General features: G+C 47.0%; 2 protein-coding genes across 2 annotated transcripts; both read right to left on the bottom strand.

The window, feature by feature from the left end:
• Positions 1–5,753, bottom strand: REM2 (RRAD and GEM like GTPase 2). Its single transcript, XM_051980438.1, has 5 exons — positions 5,469–5,753; positions 3,738–4,073; positions 3,419–3,492; positions 2,655–2,862; positions 1–1,112 (listed from the first exon to the last, which is right to left on the bottom strand). Exons 1-5 carry the CDS (start codon positions 5,566–5,568, stop codon positions 790–792), a joined length of 1,041 nt encoding a protein of 346 aa, XP_051836398.1. The 5' UTR covers positions 5,569–5,753; the 3' UTR covers positions 1–789.
• Positions 5,754–13,178: 7,425 nt separating this feature from the next.
• LRP10 (LDL receptor related protein 10) lies at positions 13,179–23,012 on the bottom strand. Its single transcript, XM_051980436.1, has 7 exons — positions 22,368–23,012; positions 21,882–21,935; positions 19,814–19,949; positions 16,631–16,821; positions 15,489–16,497; positions 15,189–15,318; positions 13,179–14,810 (listed from the first exon to the last, which is right to left on the bottom strand). The coding sequence occupies exons 1-7, from the start codon at positions 22,399–22,401 to the stop codon at positions 14,235–14,237; spliced, it is 2,130 nt and encodes a 709-aa protein (XP_051836396.1). The 5' UTR covers positions 22,402–23,012; the 3' UTR covers positions 13,179–14,234.

Below are 23,012 nucleotides of genomic sequence, written 5' to 3'. Positions count from 1 at the left end.
TGCAGTAGAAAAACGCTTCTTTATTTCAAAGGGGGCGGGACGCCCTGGCTAGTGCCACTGGGCAGCGATGGCCAGGGGTCAGCACGGGAAGCCTGCGGACAGCTAGACTGCCAGTTCTTACCTTTAAGAATCTTAAAGGGTAGGTGCCCAAATACAGCAGGCAAATCTGAAAATCCTGAAAGGAAGTCGCAAAATATTGCATGTCCAGGCCTCTGCCTTTAAGAACCTCTTAAAGGAGAGGCGAACCAAGTGCAAACGAAGGGGGGAAGGGGGAGGCTGAAATGTATCTTGTTAAAAAGTCTCAAGAAGGGTCCTTCAGGACTTTGCCTTTAAGAATCTCTCGAAGACTTAGTTGTACAGAGGACAAAGGCAGCAAATCCTGCAATGAGTTTCGACAGAGCATTTTCAAGCCTCACTTCTAGGAGCCTTCTAAAGGAGAATGTGGTCAAGCACGGCCCAAAAAATTAATCACAATAATAAAAGGAATAATAATTGCAAACAAATCGTTCTCCTTCCCTCCCTGGCCCACGTGTCAATATGCCTGCCTTTAAGGTGCCCTTAACGAGGCAGGGCGCCTGGACAGAGATGTCCGCGCTTGTCCCTGTGCCCCACCGGCAGGCGAGGACCACCTCTCCAGGTTCTCTGGTCTCGGTCAGACCCGTGGAATCCTGGGAGTTTTTGGTTTCCTGGATGGGTCTCCTCTACGGAAACCCACGGAAGGGGCGCAGGGAGGGGAGGTGACCATGGCAACCGCAGTGACCATGGCAACGACTCCTTTCGGGATCTCCCTTAGAGCACAGAGAGGTCGTGGCATGATTTGGAACGCTGCTTGAAGAACTTGGCGTGCCGGGGCACCAGGTTGGCCAGGAAGCGCTTGGCCTTCTTGGTGAGACTCTCGCGGCGCGCTGGCGGCGGCGGGGGCTGCGGCTGCGGCTGCGCGGCGCCGTCGGGGCACTCGGGGTTGCCTTCGGCCGCAGCCGCAGCTCGGGCCCGGCTCCGGCGCAGGCGAATCTGGCGCACGGCGCCCTCGAACAGCTCCCGCGTATTGTGGTGCAGCGCGGCCGACGTCTCGATGTGCTTGCAGCTCAGCATCCCGGCCAAGTGGCGGCCTTCTGCGGCGGGGACACGAGACAAGGTCCGCTCAGCGCCCACGGTGCAGAAGTGCCCGCGAGGCGCCGAGGTACCCCGAACTAGATGCCAACCTCGGCTCTGACGCAGCCCCCTCGCGGCGTGGGCTGGAAGTGCAGAAATAATCGGCCCCGCCCCCCCATTTACAGATGACCGGAAGCCTCCGGATCGCTGCTAGTACTCGCTAGTACTTGCCCCCGGGCCCGCCCGCCCCGATCACAGAACCCCTTTAGTTTTTATTGGGATACACAGTGTAAAGTACAGGAGAAAGGAGGGGCAGGGAAGGGGGCAGGATTGTTGTCCATCGGGAAGAAAAATTAATTTTCCAGAAATTTCCAAGCTACACAGAAAGTTCATGGGTTATGATTCTGTGATTCATAGTCTCTCCTCCTCCCAGGGGTGTGGACTCTCCCGCAGGTTCTGTGTACCTCACCATGACCACTGAGGGCTCCCAGGTGATGAAGCTGGAGGATTTGAACCCAGGTGCCCCCACCCTATGCAGTCTACCACATTTCATCATGCCATGGGGACTGAAGGAGGAAAGGGGAATGGGATAGTTATGGGATGCGGAGGAATCAGGGGTGGAATGGAAAGAATGGAGTGGGATGGCTGAATAGGGAGGGAATGAGGGAAGCGTGGAGGGGGACTCTACAGGGAGTCATGAAGAAGGGAAAGGATGGGGAGAGGGCCTGGAAGAGGAAGAGAGAAGGAACTGGATTGACAGGAGGAAGGTTATTGATTAGAATAGAATAGGGGTAGGTATGATAATAGCAAGCATTTATATAGCATCTACTATGTGTCATGCACTTTATAACTATTTTTATCTCATTTTATCCTCACCACAGCCTTGGGAGGTACTGCTATTATTATCCTCATTTTACAGTTGAGGAAACAGAGGCAAATAGAGATTACATATCCAAACTGGGAACTGTCTGAGGCTAGAAGGAAACTAAGATATTCCTTACTCCAGGCCCAACATTCTATCCATTGCACCATGTTGCTACCTGATCTTGGTGTAGGAGATAAGGAAGACTAGGGTTCAAGAACCACTTCAAACATTACTCAGCTGTGTAACCCTTGCAAGTCACCATGGGCCTCAGTTTTCTCATCTGTGAAACAAGAGTACTGGATTTCTTGGACTTTTAAGATTTCTTCCAGTTCTTAATCCATGAGTTTATGATTACTGAGAAGATGAAGGGAAGAAGCAGAGGACTGAAGTGCATGAGGGAGTTATATGTGTGTAAAGGGACAAGGAAATGGGATCTGGCTGAGAGAATGGAACCTAGGGGCATTGGAGAGGCCAAAGAGACATGACAGGCCAGGAGATAGATAGCTTGTTGAGAGGAAAAGGAATTCCAAGCCCCAGAGAAAAGGAGACTTAGAAACCTGAGCCTTGATGAAGGTGAGGACTTAGGTACAATTGGGTTTAAACAAAAGGGGGCCAGATGTGGGGAAGAATCTTCTTAAGGGAGATGGGGAAGGAGTCTTGGACCTGGAAAAAAAAGGAATGAATTCAGGATATTTACCTTCTAGTGATACCTCCCTGGACCGAGCAAGATCACTCTTATTGCCCACTAAAATGATAGGTAGGTCATGATGGGGACGACCAGCCCTAAGTCGGAGCAGTGTCTCGGGCACTCTGGAGAAGCTTCTTCGGTCAGTGACAGAGAAGACAATGAGGAAGGCATCCCCAGTCTGAAGGCAGTGTTCCCGGAGCCAGCTACCTGCTTCTCCCTGTGGGAAGGAGAGTGAAATCCATCACTGAATATTAGGCTAGAAAAGGGACATTAGAGATCATCTCTTCCAATCCCCTCCCCTAATTGAAAATAGTTGATAAAATAGGCCTAGAATGGGGAAAAATATTTGCCTAAGACTCAAGTGGTAAAACTAGTGTGCTTGTGGGGGGAGTGGGATCCCCAGGTGTTGGTTAAAAAATGTGATGTCACCTTGATGCCATTTTGCTATCATGTAAGCTCCCCTCTTTGACTTAGAGCTCTAAGTTTCTGCCAACAGGTTGGGCTCTTCCAGGCTAACTTTGCATGCAGCACTTCATTCTTTTATTCCAACATCCTATTCTGTCAAGGTAGAGGAGTAGGGGGTCAGTTATGACATTCAGAACAGGTAGTGGTCTTATCTACTTTGCTTAGTCAAAATGATGTGACCAGAAGGCCTGAGCCCCTGGGAAACTTTTTGGAGCCGGATTCCTGAACCTTTAGCATCTCCCATGATGGGACAGTCTCCCTGCACCTTTCCTACTTTCTCCCAGTTTTAAAGCTATTGTGAATCTCACCTGCTCCCAGATGTCATATACCACCAATGTTACCTCTTCTTTATCCACTATAATATGTCTTTCATATGTATCCTCTGTTGGGACAAAAAAAAAGGGATAGGGAAAGAGAGTCCTTTTAGTAGGTGGCCCAGCCTGGACAGCCAACCCAGGGATCCCAGCCACTAAGGCAATCTTTCTAAGCACTTTTTACTAAGGAATAACCCCCTAAAGGCTATAGACCTTCCCCTCCACCTTGGGTCCTCAAATACTGGCATCTTAGGTTTCCAGGGACCCATCCTTCTACTATCTTTATGGCCATATGTGAACCCTATCCTAGTACCTGTATTCTCAGGTTCATGGGCATTATCATCTTGGAGTCCTCCGAAAGCGCCTGCCAGGGCACTTTTGCCCACGCCACTTTCACCCAGGAGCATCACCTTGAAGACACCACCCCTCCCAGCTGGTGCTGCCTCCCCTGAGCCCAGAGAGTCAGAAGAGCCAGAAGATAAGGCTTGGGGCGGCCAGTCCAACTCATCCACGGCCTGGGCCCGTCTCAGCTGGTGCTTGTAGGGCACGGGCATGCTGCCCCTCCGGCGAGGCGCTCCCCCGGCTGGGGACAGCCCAGCCCGCTCCAGCCCTGCCAGTAGCTTGTCTCGCTTATTCAGCACTGGGGCATCTGTTGCAGGGGGACAGAGAGAGGTCAGTTACACAGGGTCTCTCCTCCTCTCTGAAGGAAGGCCATTTTTATCCCCTCTGCAGAAAGAACCCTTGATTTTGTACTCTCTGGGCTTCTCATGGTAGGATGAGGACCGGCCTTAGAACCCTTCACTCCAACGACCTGGGGTGTCAGTGTTCACAACAGAGTGACCTTATTTCCTCCTTGTGATTTCCCTCACGAAGGTCCTTACAAAAGGTACATCTGTATGGGGTGGCACATGCGCACCTCCCGCTCTCACACACCCACTCACACATGACACACGCGTGAACCCCAGGCCCGGCCACGGCCCGAGAGCTCTCCCCCTTCCTCGGTTCGGCCGTGCTTCGTGGACAGACCCGCTCCGAGCCATCCTTCTTTCATTGTTAATTCTGAAGTCAGCTGCTAGGCAAGGAGAGAGTGGGTACACAGGAGAATTTTTGGGCAGCGTGACAGGCTACTGGGCTGAGGAAGTAGGGTGAGGAGAGAACACGTTTCCGGAGAGTGCGGGTGAGGGCGTTCGCGTCCAGGTATCAGCAGGTCCCTGGGTGTTTCTGTGTGAGGGGGACTGTCCTGTCCTTTTACCTCCGCGGGAGCACAAGAAGGGATGTGCAGAAGGAAATTCGTCGGTGTCCCAGGCTGTCCCTGCGAGTGGGAGAGTGTGTAGTGTTTGCGTAGGGGGAAGCGCAATGGGAGTCTGTGTGTGTGCGTCTCCGTGCTTCTTTGTGCGTCTGTGAGTGACAAGGTACGGGTCAGTGTAACAGGAGGAGGTTTAGACACAACAAAGAGGGACTCGAAGAGGCCAGAAATAGCCCGATCGATAAGCAGCGGCAGCCGGGCTCCGGGAGCCTGGAAGAATCCTTCACAACAGGTCTCGGGAGCGGAGCTGTCCCCCTCCCAGCATCTCTGGGATACATTCTGGCTTTTCCATTCTCTTTTTCCCTCCCCCTCGCGCTTCCCTCCCTCCCCCCTCAGCCTCTTTCTCTCTCCTTCTCTGTCTCCCTACTTGGTCCCCTAACCTGCGCTCTTGGGGAGTAAGATGGGGCAAAGGGAAACCAGAAGCTAATTTAAGGTGGTAAGGGATTTTCAACCAGTTTCCAAAATCCGAGATGGAGAGGGGACTGCTAACATCCCTACTTGCGATCTTAGCCCCCAAAGCTTAGCTGGGAATTCCTACACAATTCTGAGGGGCTGTTTTCTTTTTTGGTTGTTGTGGTTCAGTTTCTCCAGTCTTAATTTCCGATCAGCCCCTCCTCTTCACCCTACCAAAGATAAATAAATAAAATCCTACAACCCCCCTTTCTCCTCCCCCGCCCCCCACGCACACGCAGGGCTGCAGTCAGTCTGTCCCAGGGTTGAGGAATCAACCCCCCTCACCTGGTGCTGGGATCACTGGGGAGGAAGCCCCACCGCCTGACGGACAGAGGGCTGCTGTGTCCGTATCCGTGTCCATATCTGTGTCCGTGTCCGCATGCATCTCTGTGCGAGTGCAGCAATATTGGCTCTCTGAAATCTTTCTCTCACTCAGCAGCTCTGTCAGCTTTTCCCTTTAAATACCACCCCTTCCCCCAAACACACGCACTCTCCACTCCCCCTAGACACCTGGGGGAATAGCCCCACCTCCCGCTGAAGTCACATATGCTAATGAGCAGTGATGTCATCGGGATTCCCTCCTTTCAGATTCCCCACCCCACCCCTTTCTTTTCTCTTTCTTTGTGCTGCTTTCTTCTGGAATCCCCCAGCCACACACCCATACACCCATCCTACTATCTGGACTTGAACGTGACAAAGACAGCAAAATCTGAAGGCAGATACAGTGAGGCAGAGAAAAAAAGGGATATTGAGTAAGAGATTTGGACAGAAAGACATAGGGACAAAAACAAATGATAAAGAGAATGAAGACTATACAGGAGGGTTAGAAAGAGGAACAAGCAAATAAAGAAATGGCTTTATTTTTATGCTTCATTTCCTCAGGTAAAAACCACTTTGGGGATTCAAAGGGTTTGTAGAGTTGTGGGGAAGGGTCCTGAGGCAGACTGAGTTAGGATTTAAAGAGTCTGAACAATCAGAGCTAGAGGAAAGGGCATTTCAGAAGGAAGGAACAGCATGAGCAAAGGCATAAAGGCAGGGAAGTACAAGACTTCTTTGTGGAATAGCTTAGTTTCTTTTAATTGGGATATGAGATACATATTAAAAAGTAATGAGAGTAAGACTGAAAAGATGCTTGAAAAAGCTTGCAGAATCTCAAATACTAGCACAGTTTTGACTTTATTTGGTAAGTAATTAAAAGTTTTTTTTTTTTTTAAAGGAGCCATTAAAAGGTTTGTGAGCAAAAAATATCATATGGTCTTGTAGGATTGTGGGGTTGGTTGAGAGGCAAGGGTTAATTTGTGTTATTTAAAGCCCCTTTTAAGCTCTCTTATTCTAGTTTTACATTCTAATTTGTATTATAGAGGTTTTTTGGTACACATCTTATCTTCCCTGTGAGACTGTGAGTTTCATTAAAACAAAGACTGTGTCTCATTAGGTAAATCTCTTTTTCCTTCGGGGGACTCGGTTACTTTATCGCAAAATGAAAGGGGTGGAAAGAAATAATTCTCTCCCTCTCAGCCCTAATCCTCCACATTCTTTTTATTCTCTATAAAATTTTGATCATCAGGAGTTCAGTAAATGTTTGATGAATGAATGAAGGATGAAAAACTAAGATCCCCCTATCAAAGGAAGTTCATGACACTCAGTATTAGAAGGAAGGGACACACTATTAATTTAGGGAGAGGCAGGACCCAAAATAGAAAGCAGGGAGAGTATGTGCTTCTTTTTTTTTTTGACCACTTAATTTTGCTCCCCAAATTGGTACACTGTGGGGCCACATTCCCTGTGATATCATGGTGACTTCATTGACAACTTCCTGCCCCAGGAAAAGGGAAATGTGAGCTCCTCCTTAAGTCCAAAAAGGTGGAGGAGACAAGGACTCAGAGTTAATTTTCAATAGTGTTTTATTTTTTCAAATATATGTAAAAATAGTTTTCAACATTCATTTTTGTAACACTTTGTGTTCCAAATCTTCCAAAGTGCAGCCCTTTGTGTATGGCCAATGGGAAGGAGAATATTCATGAACAGGAGAACAATTACACCTCATTATTTAGAACACAGGATGATTTTAACTATGGTCCATTTCTTCTATCCACATTACTTCCCTCATAAATTGATATTTCTAAGAATGAAGTACATGAGAAACAGTGAAAGTAATGAGGTTCTCTGTAGCTGGATGCAGTTGACAGAAACTGGAGCATTGATGGAATTGTTCCCTGGGGCAGGCAGGGGAAAGGCTCTGATAGAGATCAATTTAGCATTGTGGTTCCACTCTCTGTGGAGGTCGTGGGCAGCTCAGCCATGTCCTGTCAGAAATTCAAGGCATGCCTCAGAGGGTCTTTTCCCTATAAATCTGTTATGGCCTATGACATCTTTGCTGAACTCCATTTGGATCAGTTGTCTCTACACTCTGCCTCCTGGTGTCTTTCCCTTCATCTCTCCCCCATATCATGTGGTGTCTGTCCTCTTGTCCCCCCACTAGTCTCTCCTCTCAATCCTCACCATGCCTTATGGTGTCTTTCTCCTTCTTACAGCTAACTAACTCTTTCAGGGTGCTAAATCCCTTTTAGGATTTAGCCTGCTAGCTAAGGGCATACCCCAACCTTTTGGAAGTGTTTTCTTTCTCCTGGCTAATTGTAAGTTCCACTGGGAACTTGTCCTTTCCATCATTAATTATTAAAATCCCTTTCTTTTCTATGTGTTCTCCCAACTCTATTCCATATTTACTATTCCTGGTGTCTGTTATACCCCTTCATTTTGTCTGTAACCTTTTCTCCTAAATAAACCCACCCTTTGGCAAAGAGAATGGCCATTGTGAATTCTTCACATAATCGAACCCCAACATTTGGCGCTTCTCCTAAAGTACAATATCTTGTGCCATATAATTTGCAACATCAAAAGAGATAATTTTAGAGAAATCTCAGGTTTCAAATCTATAAACTGATGCAGAATGAAGAACCTGAGAAACAACTTATATACGATAATATTTTAAAGACAGGCCTAAGAACTCTGACCAATTCAGTGAACAACATGATTCCAGCAGCCTAGTCAGTCACTCAATAAACATTTAGTTAGCACTTACTAAATACTAGGCAATGTACTAAGAAAGCACTGGGGATATGAAAAGAAGCAAAAGACAGGCCTGTCTTTGAGAAGCTCACATTCTATTGAGGAAACATGATATTCATTCCCTAATAGAGAAGGAATGGTCTCAAGATACAGGCATTTTTGGACATGACCAGTTGGAGAATTTGTTTTGCTTTGACTCTTATTTGTTATAAGGGCTTTTTTTTTCTTTTTTCAAAAAAAAAGGGCGGGGGGAGTTGGGAAGGAAAGAAATTAAATTCTAATTCATTGAAAAAAATTTTTTTAAAGAGTAAGTCACAATAGATAAAGGGATAGTACAGCAAGGTTTATAAGGATTAAATAATACAGAACTTCTTTTCCTGAATTCTGAACTGGCAAAAACCACAGGTGGATCCTTTCTTGCCTCTCCTTCTTTTCCTTTCTCTACTCACCTTCCTCTCAAAGGGATGGTGAAATGACTTCTCTCCCTTCCCTGACTCTGACCTCCATTCTCTCAAGCCCTAGGAAGAAGTGTTAAGGTTTGAATCTAAGGAAGCCCCATTGATAGCCCTCTAGATTTAAGAAAGATTGGTTGTCTTGTTGGGTTTGTCTCTCATTTCTACTTTACTGTTCAGTCCTCCCATTAATTCTTTGTCCCCCTCTCCCATTTTTTTCCCTCATGCCTCAATTCCATCTGCTGTGGTGTTTTTATGAGCTACTGGGAACCCTGAAGTTTCACAGAAGGAAGGGACAAATGGAAATCTCAGGAGTAAATTCAGTGTCACGTACTTTAGTAGCAACAGCTGAAATTTATAAAGCATTTTGAGTGCACATTATTTCATTAGACACTCATAACAACCTTGTGAGACAATTACTACAGTATTTTTATCCCTTGAAGGTCAGAAGAAGAGATTCAAGGACACTTGCAAGGTGTTTCTGAAGAACTTTGAAATTGATTGTGAGACATAGGAGATATTGGAACAGGACTGTCCAGCATGGTGTACTTGCAAAGAGGGAGCTGGGCTTTATGAACAAAGCAGAATTGCAGTAGCTCAAAAGAAATGTAAAATGTGTAAATTTAGACACATCTCCACTCTAAATGTTCCTATAAACTATTTGTGCACAACATGTGTTAGAGCCTTTCAATCTCATATTGATCTATCAGCTACAAATAGACCCCAACATCGTGTTATCATTTTGTTTCTGTTTTACAGTTTTACTCTACTGAGGGTGGGAAAAGTTTGGTGATTTGTCTATTGTCATAGAGCTAGGAAGTTTTGGAGTTGGGATTTGACCACCAGTTCTTTCTGTTATACATTACCAGTCTCTCAAGAGAGGTTACATATTGAGTAGATTTAACTATCTGGAATATACCTGAGAACTCAAAAAGAAAGTTTAAAAAAAAAAAAAAAGACTTTTAAATAAGCAAAAAGATATGGCACAAAATCCATTCCTAAAATTCCAGGTAGAAAGTCCTGGAAGAAGTTCACTGAAAGCCTTACTCAGAATTATACCTTTAGCAGTCAGATAGAGAAGCCTCTAACAGTTTAGAAGCAGGGGAGGGGCTGTTAGTATTATCAAGAAGTAACAACTCCAAGTAGAAGAAGGAGATAGAAAAACTATGAAAATCAGACATAACTCAAAAACATAATAGTATGAGATCATTGAGTGTAAGGACAGAAACCTTACACATATACAGAGCCAAATAATAGACTAACCCTGGTTCAAGGAGTCCGAAAATATGCTTTCCTCCAAAGGGATCCCATGCTGGGTTCACATTCTAGTAAATAGTATAATTTTACATTTCAGTTGACTCTTTTAAAACAGGCACTGTTCATATTGAAACATACTATTTTTACTTTATTTTTTGTTTTTGTCTTTTCTTTTTTGATCTTTTGGTTGTTTTTCTTCAACATGCCTGATGTGGAAATATGTTTACATGATATATTAGGCATATATATATATATATATATATATATATGAGGGAAGGGAGAAAATTTGGAACTCAAAATTTTAAAAAATGAATGTTAAAGAATTGCACAAAATGTTTATAGCAGCCTTTTTTGTAGTGACAAGGAACTAGAAACTGAGTGGATGCCCATCAATTGGAGAACGGCTGAATAAGTTATGGTATATGAATGTCATGGAATATTATTGTTCTATAAGAAATAATCAGCAGAATGATTTCAGAGAGGCCTGGAGAGACTTACATGAACTGATGCTAAGTGAAGTGAATAGAACTAAGAGAACACTGTATATACACAGGAAGAACAAAGTTATGTGAGCATCAACTCTGATGGACTCTTTTCAACAGTGAGGTGATAACAGGCAAGTTCCTATAGACTTGTTGTGATGGAGAGAGTCATATGCATCCAGAGAAAGGACTGTGGGGATTTAATGGGGAGCACAACATCATATTTTTCACCTTTTTGTTGTTGTTTGCTTGCTTTTTGTTTTCTTTCTCATTTTCTCCCCTTTTGGTCTAATTTTTCTTTTGCAGCATGGTAAATGTGGAAATGTGTATGGAAGAAGTGCACATGTTTAATTTATATTGGATTACTTGCTGCCTTAGGGAAGGGGAATAGAGGAGTGGGAGGAAGGGTGAATGTTGAAAACTTTAATGTACTTTGAAAAATAAAAACTAATATTATAAAAAATGAATGTTAAAAATTATCTTTATAATTGGAAAAATGAAATACTATTAGGAAGAGAATAAAAAGAAAATGGGAACTATTTGTCTTTTGGCCTTTGGATCCTTAGCCCTATCATCACATTGAAGGCCTTTACACATAGCAGCTGTTTAATGAGCCATTGTTGGGCTGGATTAAATGGGAGCCAGAATTTCAGTCCAGGTCTTCTGATTCCAAGACCTCTGAGTACTCTTCCCACTGTATAGCATGTATATAGAACAGTTCCATGATTCATGGATGGCCCTGAGTCACGAAGGAAAAAAGTTATTTTATGTTGAAGGCCACGAACACGTACGATATAGTTTAGAATGATTCTCACAAAATTAAAAATAGCAAAGATGTTTTTAAAATGATGGTGCTTAATACAGGTGATCAGCAGTTATTAAAAAAAAAAAAAAAGATTCAGTCACATGGAACCATGTGTTTTCGACTAATGCTGAATAAATGAGGCATAAATTCTCTACACAGGAACAGACACACCAGACTGTGAGTCCTGCTTGCTGATGTCTGAAATGGCTCTAGAGACTGATTCTTCAGAGACTTTGCTGACCATTTAAAATTCCTGTACTCTGGGAATCAGTGAAACTGCTCTGTTATTAGTCATTTATACCACAGTATGAAAGCAGGGAGGACATTGCTTGGGGGGATTTAGAGAGAGAGAATGATATGGTTTTCCTTGTGAGTCTGGGGCAAGAGAGATAAACATTTGCCGACTTTTTAATCTTGTCCAGAGCTGTCACCATTCAGAGAGTCAGGTCAGTACTTGGGTGCACACATACAAAACAGTTTTTTACAAGAATTTTTCTAGTATAAAAATGCCAGCCAGAAGCATAACTAGAGATTCTGGCATAGGTAAGAAATTCAGTTAGGTGAGGAAGAGACTGACACCTGGATTGTTGCTGGGTAGGCTGCCATCACCAGGGATACGGATTGATGGGGATCCCCAGACTTGGTAGTCCAATACAGAGATAGGTACATTCTTGCCTTTTGGGGAGTAGGGAAACGTGATCCTTGAGGACTCTGGGGGTTTTAGTGCCAGGGGCATATAAGGGATGGAAAGATTCTCAGGAAGAGAAAATGCTCTTGTGCAAAGCTCAGGTAGCCACTAAGTAGATGGCTGCAACTCTGGCTGATTCTTTCTCACCTTGGGGAAGACAGGATCCTTAAGTGAAACTGGCTACAACCCACCCTCAATATCCTGAGAGGGACTTGAAGAAAAGGAAATCACTTGCAGCTCTCTGCTGAGTCATATAGGAGCCAGGCTACAGGGAGAGCTTTGGGTGAATCCCCAGTCCTCTCCTGTGGCTTCCTTAGAACTTCCTCTGACTCCTGCTGATTCAGGAGAGGAGAGAGAACATTATGCAATTAACTTTGTGTGGAAAGATGTTCACAGTGTATAATCAATATCTGTCTTTCTGCCAGTATGGAGACGGACTGGGGCAGGGTAAATCAGGGCACAGAAAACAAAGTTTCCGCCCCCTACTTACAGTGTCTCTGGGTGACATCTCATTCTTTTTTTCTTTTTTTCCTACTCAAGACTACAGCTACTAGAGTTATACTGGCAGAGTCCGAAGTGCTTGTAAGAATTACCATGGCAAAATCTGCTAGCAAAGTCTTTGAGAAAATGTCCACAGAGACAGGACATCCCAGAAGGGAAAGGGCAAAAGTAATCAGACAAAGGTGAGTTGGGGGGAAGGGATGAGTGATGAAATAGAACTTTAAGTTTGAATCTGACAATGGATTACATCTGTGTTTCAAATATTAATTCTCCCTAAGTGCGAAGGTTGGCTATAGTCATTTTTTTTGATCATAGGAACTGGCTTCAGTGGGAGTACCTACACTGAGGAAATTATGGATCTTTTAAGGCAGGCAATCTTCACCTGGCATTTATAAACTTGTTTTTTTTTTTTTTCCCTTTTCTTTGTAAAATATTTCAATAGCTGCATTTTAATATAATTGATTCCCTTTTGTAATCCTAGTTTAATTTAAAAAGTTTATTTTGAGAAAAGGTCCATGAGTTTTATCAGACTGCCAAGGGAATCTGACACAAAAAAAGTTAAGAATCATTGTTGTATGTTTAACATGTATGAGACTGCCTACCATCTAGGGGAGGGGGTGGAGGGAAGGAAGGGAAAAGTTGGAACAGAAGTGAATGCAAGGGCCAATACTGAAAAATTACCCATGTATATGTTCTGTCAATAAAAAGCTACAATAAAAAAAAAGAATCATTGTTGTAAAGTATTTTAAATATCTTAATATTTAATATTGTATTCTTTGAGCAATTTTGACTGGGGAAAGTTGATCTTTCTTGTCTAAAAGAAGACTGTAAGTTCTCTGTGGTCAAGAATTATACCTTCACTGTGACCATGGAGACATATATTCTTTGTTCCATAATATCGTGTCCTGTGCATCATATGTATAGATATCCAGAAATGCACCTGGAAGATGAAGAGCGAGCTCTCTCTGTGGGATTCTCCTGCTCTATGAAGACAAAGTTACACAATGCTACCCAGTGGGGTGAACATCAAGAACTGTACCTTTGCTTGGGGAAGCACTGAGAACATCCGTACAATCTGGCACAGGTCAGGGGGAAGAGCACACATTAACAAGACTGGACCGTCCCTTTAGCTTCAGTCTCCTCCCTAACTAGATTCTTCTCTTCCTCTGCACAGACTGACAGGAGGATGGATCAGAAAGGCTTGGCTCTGGGAGGAGGAACTGAGGGTGGAAGACCGGATACCATTATTCTGCAAAAACTTATTTTTTAGTCACTTTTTTATTATCTTCACTTCTTGTTGAACAAGAACCAGTGCAGGTCTCCTAGACAGCAGAGCTCCAAATCCTGTCCCAATCCTTCCCCTGGGGGCTGGAGATATTTGCAGATTGGTGTGCTTCCCTGTTCTAATAATTCTGGGCAAGGGAGGAAGGAATTATCAAGGGAGGAATGTCCTGCCACCTGACCCTTTCAAAGCTTACTTATTTACTCATTTTTGAATAGCCACAGACTCTGGGGATAAGCCAGAAGCACGGCCTATTTTTGGCCTTTATATGGGAACTCTGTGTAGGCTCCTTATTCAGGATATAGTAGGCACTGCCCTGATAGTGAGGGAACAGGGTTGGGGTCCCATTAGCCCTGGGACATTCAACTTTACAGTAGCTACAGCAAGGCATTGGGCAAGATATGAGAAGAAGAGTATCATTTGGCATCTCCTCAGGTCTGGGGCAGGGGCGATCTCTCCAGGCTGCACAGACTATCTCCTGGGCTGCCTGGCAGAGGGGCTGTTGCCATGGAGACCTAAGTCAGCATCGGCTCATCCTCCTCCCCTGCCCATGGCCCAGGTTCTGCCAGAGGCAGCAGCAGCACGTCATCCTCATCCTCTTGGGATGGGGGCACTGTTCGGGGGTCTGGTGTGGCCTGGGGGGGTGTAGGGGACCGAAGATTGGGCATGAAGCGGCCACGGAGAGCCTGGACCACTCCAGATAACAGAGACGATGGCGGTGGAGGTGGGTTAGTTGGAGGGGGTGGGTCTTCAGGGGCTGTACAGGGGGTATTGGTAGAAGAAAGGGACACCTTGACAGGCAATGGAGGGGCCTCCTCTGGATCTCGCCCACCCATTGCTCCTTCTAAAGGGGTGCCCTGACTGCCCTCTGGGGCATCAGAGGTAGAAGGGGCAGATGCAGCCTGTAGGTTGGAGTCCGGGGTCCTGGAAGGGGCATTTGCACGGGGAAGCAAGCCCCAACGACGGAGACGGCGAACCAGTCGTCGAGTGGATCTGCCCCGCTGGCGGCGGCGGCTACCCGACGAGCCCCCTGAAGACACATCCTGGCGCAGGATTTGCAGCAGAGATCGAAGGTTCCCCAGCACCGAATTCTATAATGGGAGAGAGAAGGAAGCATCAGAGTGGAGAAAGACAAAGAGAGTAAGTTCTTTTCTGTCTCTCCAAAGTGGGATGGACAAAGAAGGGAATGAGCCTATGGGGGGCTGTGTAGTTAGCAGGGAAAGGCAGTACTGAGCTTGGGCTCGGTCAGGATGCCTTTATCAGGCTGTGAATCAGTAAGAAGGCAGCTGAGGGATCATCTGTCTTAATCTTCTCATTTCACAGATGGGGAAACCGAAACACCCCGAGGCAGCTTGCCCACCTCGACACAGGTGGTAAGTAATAAAATCTGGCTGCTTCTAATCCAGTTTTCATATTCTAAATCCAAGGTTCGGCTGCCACGAACGGCCAGGCCCAGGAGAATAACTCACGTCATTGGGGTTCTCTGTTGGGAAGTCCTCGACAGGTGGGATGGCACCTTGAGCGATGAGCTGGCCATAGGAGGGCGGTGCTTGCTGCTGGACAATCTCGGCCTCCACTCTTGAAAGGGGGGCAAAGATGCTGTAGGGAAGAAGAAGATGGGCAGACTCTACTACGTCGGGCCTGCCACCAGCTCCCTCTGGAAGGGCACGGTTGGCCTGGATTTTTCTAGCCTGTTTTGGCTCCCAAGCTGGCCCAGCCTCCTTGTCCGTGCCTTCCCCTGCCCTGACCCTCCCCCGCGCCGCGCTGACCTGTACTCCTGAGTGCGGATGGCGTAGAGCTTGCAGGTGCAGCCCAGGGCGATGACGAGCAGCAGGCCGCAGATGAGGCTGCCGATGACGGCGGCCGTGATCACCTTCCGGGGCAGGGCGTAGGCGCAGTCCCACTCGTCGCTGCCGTCGGAGCAGTCGGGCTGCCCGTCGCACACCCACGTCTCGTACACGCACCGATCGTCCCTGCACCGGAAGTTGCCCGGCTGGCAGTGCCGGCACTGCTGCTCGTCCGCCCCGTTCACGCAGAACGTCTGGTAGTTGCAGCGGTCGGCAGACGGGTAGCAGGCGCTGGCGCCGGGAGTTCCGGGGGCCCCGCAGGGGTAGTGCCCGGGCAGGCACCCGGGGCAGTCCCTCTCGTCCGTGCCGTCGGCGCAGTCCCAGACGCCATCGCACCGCTGCGCTTCGCTGTAGCAGCCCTCGCCCGGGCCCTCCCCGGGGCCCTCTCCGGAGCCCGCGCCGCAAGGCCGGTCCCAGGGCAGGCAGTACCCTTTCACGTGATAGGTGGCGTTGAACCCGCCGCTGTTCCAGGGCCCCATGTGGTAGGTCACGATGGCCTTGCCGGACAGCGTCTCCACCATGATGGCCTTGCCGTTGCTGAAGTAGTTGAGGGTTCGGAGCAGGCGAGCGGGGTCTGGGGGCCCGGGGCCATCGTACACGTGCACGGAATCCCACTTGCCCAGCTCCAGGGCGGTGAAGCGGACGATCAGCCGCCGTCCGTCGTGCGGATCCAGCAGCCAGAGGCAGGAGTGAGGGCTGGGGTACAGGACGGAGTTGGGGTAGCCCGGGGAAGAAAAGACGCCGTAAAAATCTTCCAGGGAGCGGTTGCAGGCAGGGCTGGGGAGGACGGTCAAGCTGTGGAAAGGGCCCGGACCACAGCTGGTCTCATCCGACTGATCGCCGCAGTCATCGACCCCGTCGCAGTGCTGGGCCCTGGGCACACACCTGCGATTCAGGCATCGGAACTCCTCCCGCAGACACGTGGACCGGTCTGTGAACAGGCCCGGGAGCTCAGGAGGGGCCGCAGACCCACTGCCCCTCGAGCAACCCCCCTCCCCTGCCTCCCACCGCGGCCGCTGATGGATCTTCCCCCTTCTGTTTCAGGGCTCCAGTAACTAGCTCACCTTGAGTATAGGAAAGCAGGAAGCCTTGTCCCGGGGGCCGGCCGTTCCCGGCATAGCCGTAGGTGATGGTGATGTTGCCCCCAGAGAACCGGAGCGGGCCGGAAGGCGCTTCACACAGGGAAATAAGTGGCTGCAGGGGGGACTGCAGCATCAGGTGCTCCGAGCCACATGCCAGGTGCAGCTTCTGGAACCTACAAGAGCCAGAGTCATCCCAAGGGCTACTTCCCTGGGCGGAAATAAGAGCCAGACTTTTAAAGTTATCTTGGGCAGGGACTTAGGGTTCACGGAGGACCTCACAAGAGCAGCTCCTTTAATCCTCACAACATGGAGCGGGGGAAGGAGGGGAAAACCTGGAACACAAGGCTGTGCAAGGGTCCGTGTTGGAAAATCACCCATGCATAGGTTTTGAAAATAAAAAGCTTCCCCAAAAAATCCTCCCAGCTCCAGGAAGTAGTAAGCATCAGTGGAGTTGTCCGTGTTTGACAGCGGAAAGCCAGGAGGCCTGAAGGGCTCGAAGTGACTTGCACCAGGTCACATTATTTTTAATGCATCAGATCTGGCCCTGAGTCTGGTCCTCTCGCCTCTGGTGCCCATCCTCAACTGCCCTGACTGGGGAATGTGTCTTTGGGGATGAACTGAACAACTCCACCTTCTCTTTGCCTTTTATTTCTCTCTCATGTGGCCAGAGAAAATGGAATTATTTCTCTCCCTTAAGAAGCCTTAGATGGAATCATGATTCAAAGGACTCATGAAGAAACAGATAACTGCGACTTTGCAAAAAAGATGGTGGACAGGAGGTGCAGAAGGAGAGACATTTTCAGACTCTGCCAAAAGGTTTATTTGTTTTGCTGTACTGTATTTCTTTATCATAAGAGAGAATTTTTTTTTTGTGGAGGAAGGGTCATGGGAGTGGAGTAAAGAGAAGTGAAAGTGATGTTAAAAAAAAACAAAAAAACAGAAGAGCATCTTTTTAAAAAGTCTTGTATAACTGAGAACCCTGACTGCTCTGGATTCTAAATGCAGCAAACGTCTATTTATCTAAAACTCAATAATAACCAGAATTTTTTTTGTAGTCTCATACAAGGATAACCAGTGGGCATTTTTATAACCCTCAGGCCAAAGGAGATTTTTAGATGGTCTTCTGGATCATCTCACACAGACAGGATTATTTTCAATTCAATCAAAAAAAAAAAAATAAATGCAAGGTACTATCTCAGATACTGGAAACGCATGATGAAAAATAATACAGTCCCTACTCTCAAGGAGTTTATAATCTAGTAATAGTACGATCCATCCACAAATAAAAATAATACAATGCAAAGTCCAAAAGGGCAAAGGAATCTGTACTATTGTACCTTCCAAATACTAGTAATAGCTTACATTCCTACAGTTCTTTCAGGCTTTTCTCATAATAACCCTGTGATCGTATAGACTCTCTACTTCATGGATGTGGTACCAGAAGGTTAGAGGGATAAAGTGTCCTTATCCAAAGCCACACAGCTAGGAAGAAGCATCTAAGCATGGCGCTGATGTCGAATCAGTTCACTCATGTTAACCAGAATTCTCCGTTTCCTTAATTATATCTGGGGGACATGATGAGAGAAACTTTTTAATGTCATTTTATCATAAATGAAAATTATTCTCTTTTCCCCCTCAACATTTTTATCGATGCATTCCTTGTTTGCACATCATAGTCTCTTTCAATTATATTCCTTCTGGTCTTTTCTATCCATTTAAAAAGGAATAAAAGAACAAAAATCAGTTTTTCAAAACTAACCAATATATTGATTTATGTGACAGCAGTCAGGGTTCAATACTCACAATTTTTTACCTCTGCAATGAATGGAGGTGAAATGAACATTTTTTTAAATTCATTTTTTTATTATAACTTTTTATTGACAGAGCCCATGCTTGGGTAATTTTTTTACAACATTATCCCTTGCACTCACTTCTATGAACATATTTTTAATGCCAGAAAATTGTTTTTCAAGGACATGCATGTATTTATTTTGTGATAAGTCAAGGAATACTGCAAAAGTTTAGGACCTCCAAAAAATAGTAAGTACAAAGGAGGAACAATTTGCAAAGTGGGGGGGGCAGAGTGTCCAGGTATAATATATATACTTTTGTCTAGGGTTTGCTTGTTGAGTACAGTATATCTGACCCATCTTTTACAGGATATTCCTGACATACCTCCTCTTGTCTAGAGCACTCTATGCCTTCTCTGGGTACCCAATTACCAAAAATTTCCAAGCTTCCACTTAAAAACAAAACAAAACAAAACTACAGACTTCCACTGCCTGCTACTCAGAACAGCAGCTTTGCTAGGCACCCTTATTTTTACCATTCTCCTTAGCCCCTTCCTCCTTTTCCTTACTGACCTTCCCCTAGTCCAGGTCTTACTGCATCTAGAAGACCTCATTGATTCAGACAGAGAAGTCATTGGACTCATGATGCAAAATGAGATTTTTGAACTTGATCAGCTTGGAGATTTGTTCTGCTAGAGTATGCATATTTGTTACAAGAGGTTACTAGACTATAAACTCCTTGAGGGCTGGGATTATATTATTTTTTAATCATATCTTTCTAGTACCTGAGACAGTACCTTGCACTTAATCCATTTTTTTTGATTGGATTAAAAATAATCACATCTATGTGAGATGATCCAGAAGATCATCCAAAACCTCGTTTTTCTTTCTTTTCTTTTCTTTTTCTTTTTCCATTGGTAGTGTACGAAAAGGAGTGTGGGAAAAGCAAGAAAATAAACACTGGTTAATTTTTTTAAAAATGTTAAGAACTGCTGATTGGACTCTCCTGAACAGCCCTGGGATGGAGTTTCCATTGCTGCTGCCACAAATGTTAATGGTACCCAGGATTATCGAGGATAGGAAGCAGAGAAGATTAGGGGATGTAGCTGGGGGTGGGGACAGGGATTCAGAAAAGTTTGGGGAGAGGTCTGGGTATGTGAATAGCACAGAAAGCAGTCATTTGCCTAATTCCAACCCTGCCCAGATCCTGTAATGGAGTGGCCTTCAAGGTATGGGAAGCAGATCAACATGGAATCTCACCACTGCCCCTGGGCCCGTGGGTGGGGAAGCTATGGCAATGTTCACCCTCCCCACCTCCACCCCCAGGATGGTTTCTCAATGCCTATTTCCAGAGGAATCCGGCTCTAGTTCTCACCTGATTGTCACTATCTGCTCCTTGCTGCCCAAGATGACCCAGACGCAAGTGATGGGAAGGAGGCGGCTTTCCCGGCCTTGGGGCCATTGCAGACTTCCCTGGACACCAGAGAGCACAGCAGGAGGGTCCCTGCAGGCTGCAAGGAGGAGAGTGGGGGTGAGCTTCTGGGGACTCTCTGGGCCCTCCTTAAGCAGAGCTGTCAGGCTGAGAGCAGACCCCGAGAAGGCCTCGGAGACCCCTGCCCAGACTGATTGCCCTCCCCCCAGTGACATCAAGATTCATCAGCACTTCCGGGATACCTCCCTGGCACACAGCCTGGAGGCCCAGGTCGGGGTTACAAAGATGAATAATCCTGCCCATAATGACAAAGAGGCCTCTTCCTCTGACACAGGCTGGCTGAGTAGCCATAACAGATCATCTAGCCTCTCAGTGCCCCAGGCAACCTCAAAGACTAAATATAGAAGAGCAGATGCTGATCTGCATTGATAGTTTCCTATTCCAATGAAAGAAAAGGTCCAAGATGATAAGGAGAGACAAGGGCTTGAAGAGGAGACTCAGAATCGGGAAAACCAGGAGTCAAGTCTTGCCTCAGACAAGTAATAGCTGCGTGACTATGGGAAAGCTGCTTAACCCCTCTGGTCCTCGGGCAACTCTTGAGGACTGTAAATTTCAGAATGAGTTGCTAATCTTCGTTAATAGAGGGAAATTAGCTCATCAGAGTCATCAGTACCAATGAAATCACAGGTTTGGAATTCCCTTCTCCTTCCCTCAAAAGACAAACCACATTTCTACAAACTTTTAAGTCTTAAAAAGTGTTTTCCTAACAACAACAAATATAATATAAAGGGGGAAGGAATAAGCATTTATATAGAATCAACTATGTACTGGTGAGTCACAAATACTATTTCATTTGCTCCTCACAACAATCCTGGGAGACAGATGCTATTATTATCCCCATTTTACATTGGAAGAAACAAAGAGAAGTTAGAATTCAACAGATCCTCATAATAATCCTGAGATGGTTTTCTTATCCTCTTTTTACAGATGAGGAAACTGATAGACTAAAGATTTTCCCAGGGTTATAAAGCTAGTGAACACCTAAGGCCAAATGTAAATTCAGATTTTCTTGCCTCCAAGCCCAGCCCTGGTATAGCTACCAGCCACGTGGAAGTGTTGACACTTAAACCACAACAGCCTGGGAAACAATAGTTTAGTAACTAGCCCCCAGTCACATTCCTAAGAGACCTGGACTCCAGCATCCTGACTTGGGGTTCTGTGTTTATTCTAACCACTCTCCCAGACTCTGCCATCATGGGCTTTCTGGTCCATGTGGGGAGACAATAATACTAACAAGACCTGACATTTATGGAGAAGTCTCTCTTCTTCCGGTGGCTGAAAATATATGCATGAAAAATAAAAGCTACTAGATTTTGAGGGAGTGAATGACAGCGGACTGATTAAGTGAAACCAAGTGTGTGACCTTGGACTTCCAACATGGAAGGTGATGACTTCCCAATACATACAATAAACGAATCCCATGATTTCTAAGGTCTTTGGGGAGAAGAACTCTCAATCTGAACTCAGAGGCCCAGGATGAGCATCAATTCTCTGCCAATTACACCTGCGTGACCATAGGCAAGTTGTAGGAGAAGGAAGTCTCAGATTCGGGGTGGAAAGGATGTCAGGTGTCCCACTAATCACCTCATTTTACAGGTGAGGAGACCGAGAGCTCCAGAATGGACTCACCTAACATCAGAGGAAAGCATCAGAGGTGGACTCTGGCCCCAGGTCTTCAGTGCTCTTTCCCCTGTATCCCACTTCTCTATTTCTGAGCCTCAGTATTCTTATCTATAAAATGATGAAGTTTGACCAGATAATTCTTAAGGTCCCTTCTGATTCTAAGTCCTGGGATTCTAGGATCAAAGGTAGTACCCAAGCTTGGAGAAGGAAATAGTTCTCTTCTGGCTGGGGGTGGGGAAGAATTCCTAACCTCCCTCTCCATCACCGGTGTCATCCCTCCTGTGCACTCCCAGATCCACAGGGACCCTCAAGGATTCCCCTTACTCACCCGGATTTGGAAAGGGGGTCCGGTCCGGGTGGGCCCCGATGCCTCCTGGGGGAACTGGGAGAAAGGACAGGAGAGTGAGTCAACCTTGAAAGCTCATGGGGAACAACCAATCAGAGGAGGAAGAAAGGAAGCATTCTGATACTTCCGGGCAGCAGGGGACCCCGGGACCCAGGACTGGGCTGTAGGGAAGTGAAAGGAAGCAAAGCAACAGGTGGTTAAAAGTGGGCAGGAAGGAAGGGAGGAGGGAGGGAGAGAAGACCTAGCTTGGGGACGTAGGGCTGCTGTCTGATCATTAGAAATGAGGTGAGGAGGACATGGGGGTGTAAAGAAGCTGAGGAAATTGAGGCACTGGGGGAGAAAGGATCGGCAGCGCCTCGCTCCCCAGCCATGGAGGACCAGGAGAGGCCAGAGAGAAGACCCTTGAGGGCAGGGGGCATCTGAAGCCCTGGCTGGGCACTGGAGAGGGCAGGGTCTCACAGGGCTTACCCAGGAGGAGGAAGAGGAAGAAGGCAGGAAACATCCTGGCTGGTCTGAAGGGGTCAGGGCTCCTACTCTTCGGGGTGGCCTTTAGGGTCTGTCCTGCCCCCCGGGGCAGCCTCCCAGCCTGGGTCCCATCGCCTCCCCTGGGTGGCCCTTGGTCTGGATGCCAGGGCTGGGGGCGGGGAGGCGGTGCCCGCAGGAACAGCAGCAGCAGCAGCAGCCGGGGCGGTGCCTCTGGCCAACTTCAGAGTTGTTTTCCCCGGGAGCTTCCTCCTGGGGCCGGCTCCGGAAACTGGCAGTCTTGGGGTGGCTGAGGGGGAAGGGGTGCTCTCCCCGGGGAGGGCACCAGAGGGGCTCTTCTGCTGCCCAGGGGCTGGGCTGGGCTGGTGAGGGAGGGGGGCACAGGGTGCCCCCTGCTCAGGCCAGCCGGCTCCCTCCCAGGGCTCGCTCAGGCCACTTCCTCTTGTGGTCAAACTTTGTCTGTCAGTCGGATGGGGCCTTCCCTGCTCCCTCAACTTTGCTGGTCCTGGCTCCCACTTCCTGCCAGGGAAGAAAGGGGGAGGGAGAGAAGGAGTGGGGAGAGGGGACTACCCCCAACTTTCCCAGCCCTCCTGCGCACCCTCGGTCCCCCCAGCTGTGGGTCCGGGAATG

This window comes from Antechinus flavipes, chromosome 2, assembly GCF_016432865.1.
Source record: "Antechinus flavipes isolate AdamAnt ecotype Samford, QLD, Australia chromosome 2, AdamAnt_v2, whole genome shotgun sequence".
NCBI classification, from domain to species: Eukaryota; Metazoa; Chordata; class Mammalia; order Dasyuromorphia; family Dasyuridae; genus Antechinus; species Antechinus flavipes.
This window is presented reverse-complemented; position numbering and strand designations above follow the sequence as displayed.

What these genes read in the sequence shown, in the direction of transcription:
- LRP10 (XM_051980436.1), bottom strand. Translation starts at nt 22,401, where the DNA reads ATGTTTCCTGCCTTCTTCCTCTTCCTCCTCCTGG. An exon ending in CTTCCTCTTCCTCCTCCTGG is followed by an intron (nt 21,936 to 22,367) that starts GTAAGCCCTGTG and finishes CCTTTCTCCCAG; the next exon opens with TTCCCCCAGGAGGCATCGGG. An exon ending in CCTGCTTTCCTATACTCAAG is followed by an intron (nt 16,498 to 16,630) that starts GTGAGCTAGTTA and finishes GCCTGTTCACAG; the next exon opens with ACCGGTCCACGTGTCTGCGG.
- REM2 (XM_051980438.1), bottom strand. Translation starts at nt 5,568, where the DNA reads ATGCATGCGGACACGGACACAGATATGGACACGGATACGGACACAGCA. An exon ending in CCCAGTGATCCCAGCACCAG is followed by an intron (nt 4,074 to 5,468) that starts GTGAGGGGGGTT and finishes CCCCTGCAACAG; the next exon opens with ATGCCCCAGTGCTGAATAAG. An exon ending in CCATGAACCTGAGAATACAG is followed by an intron (nt 3,493 to 3,737) that starts GTACTAGGATAG and finishes TTGTCCCAACAG; the next exon opens with AGGATACATATGAAAGACAT.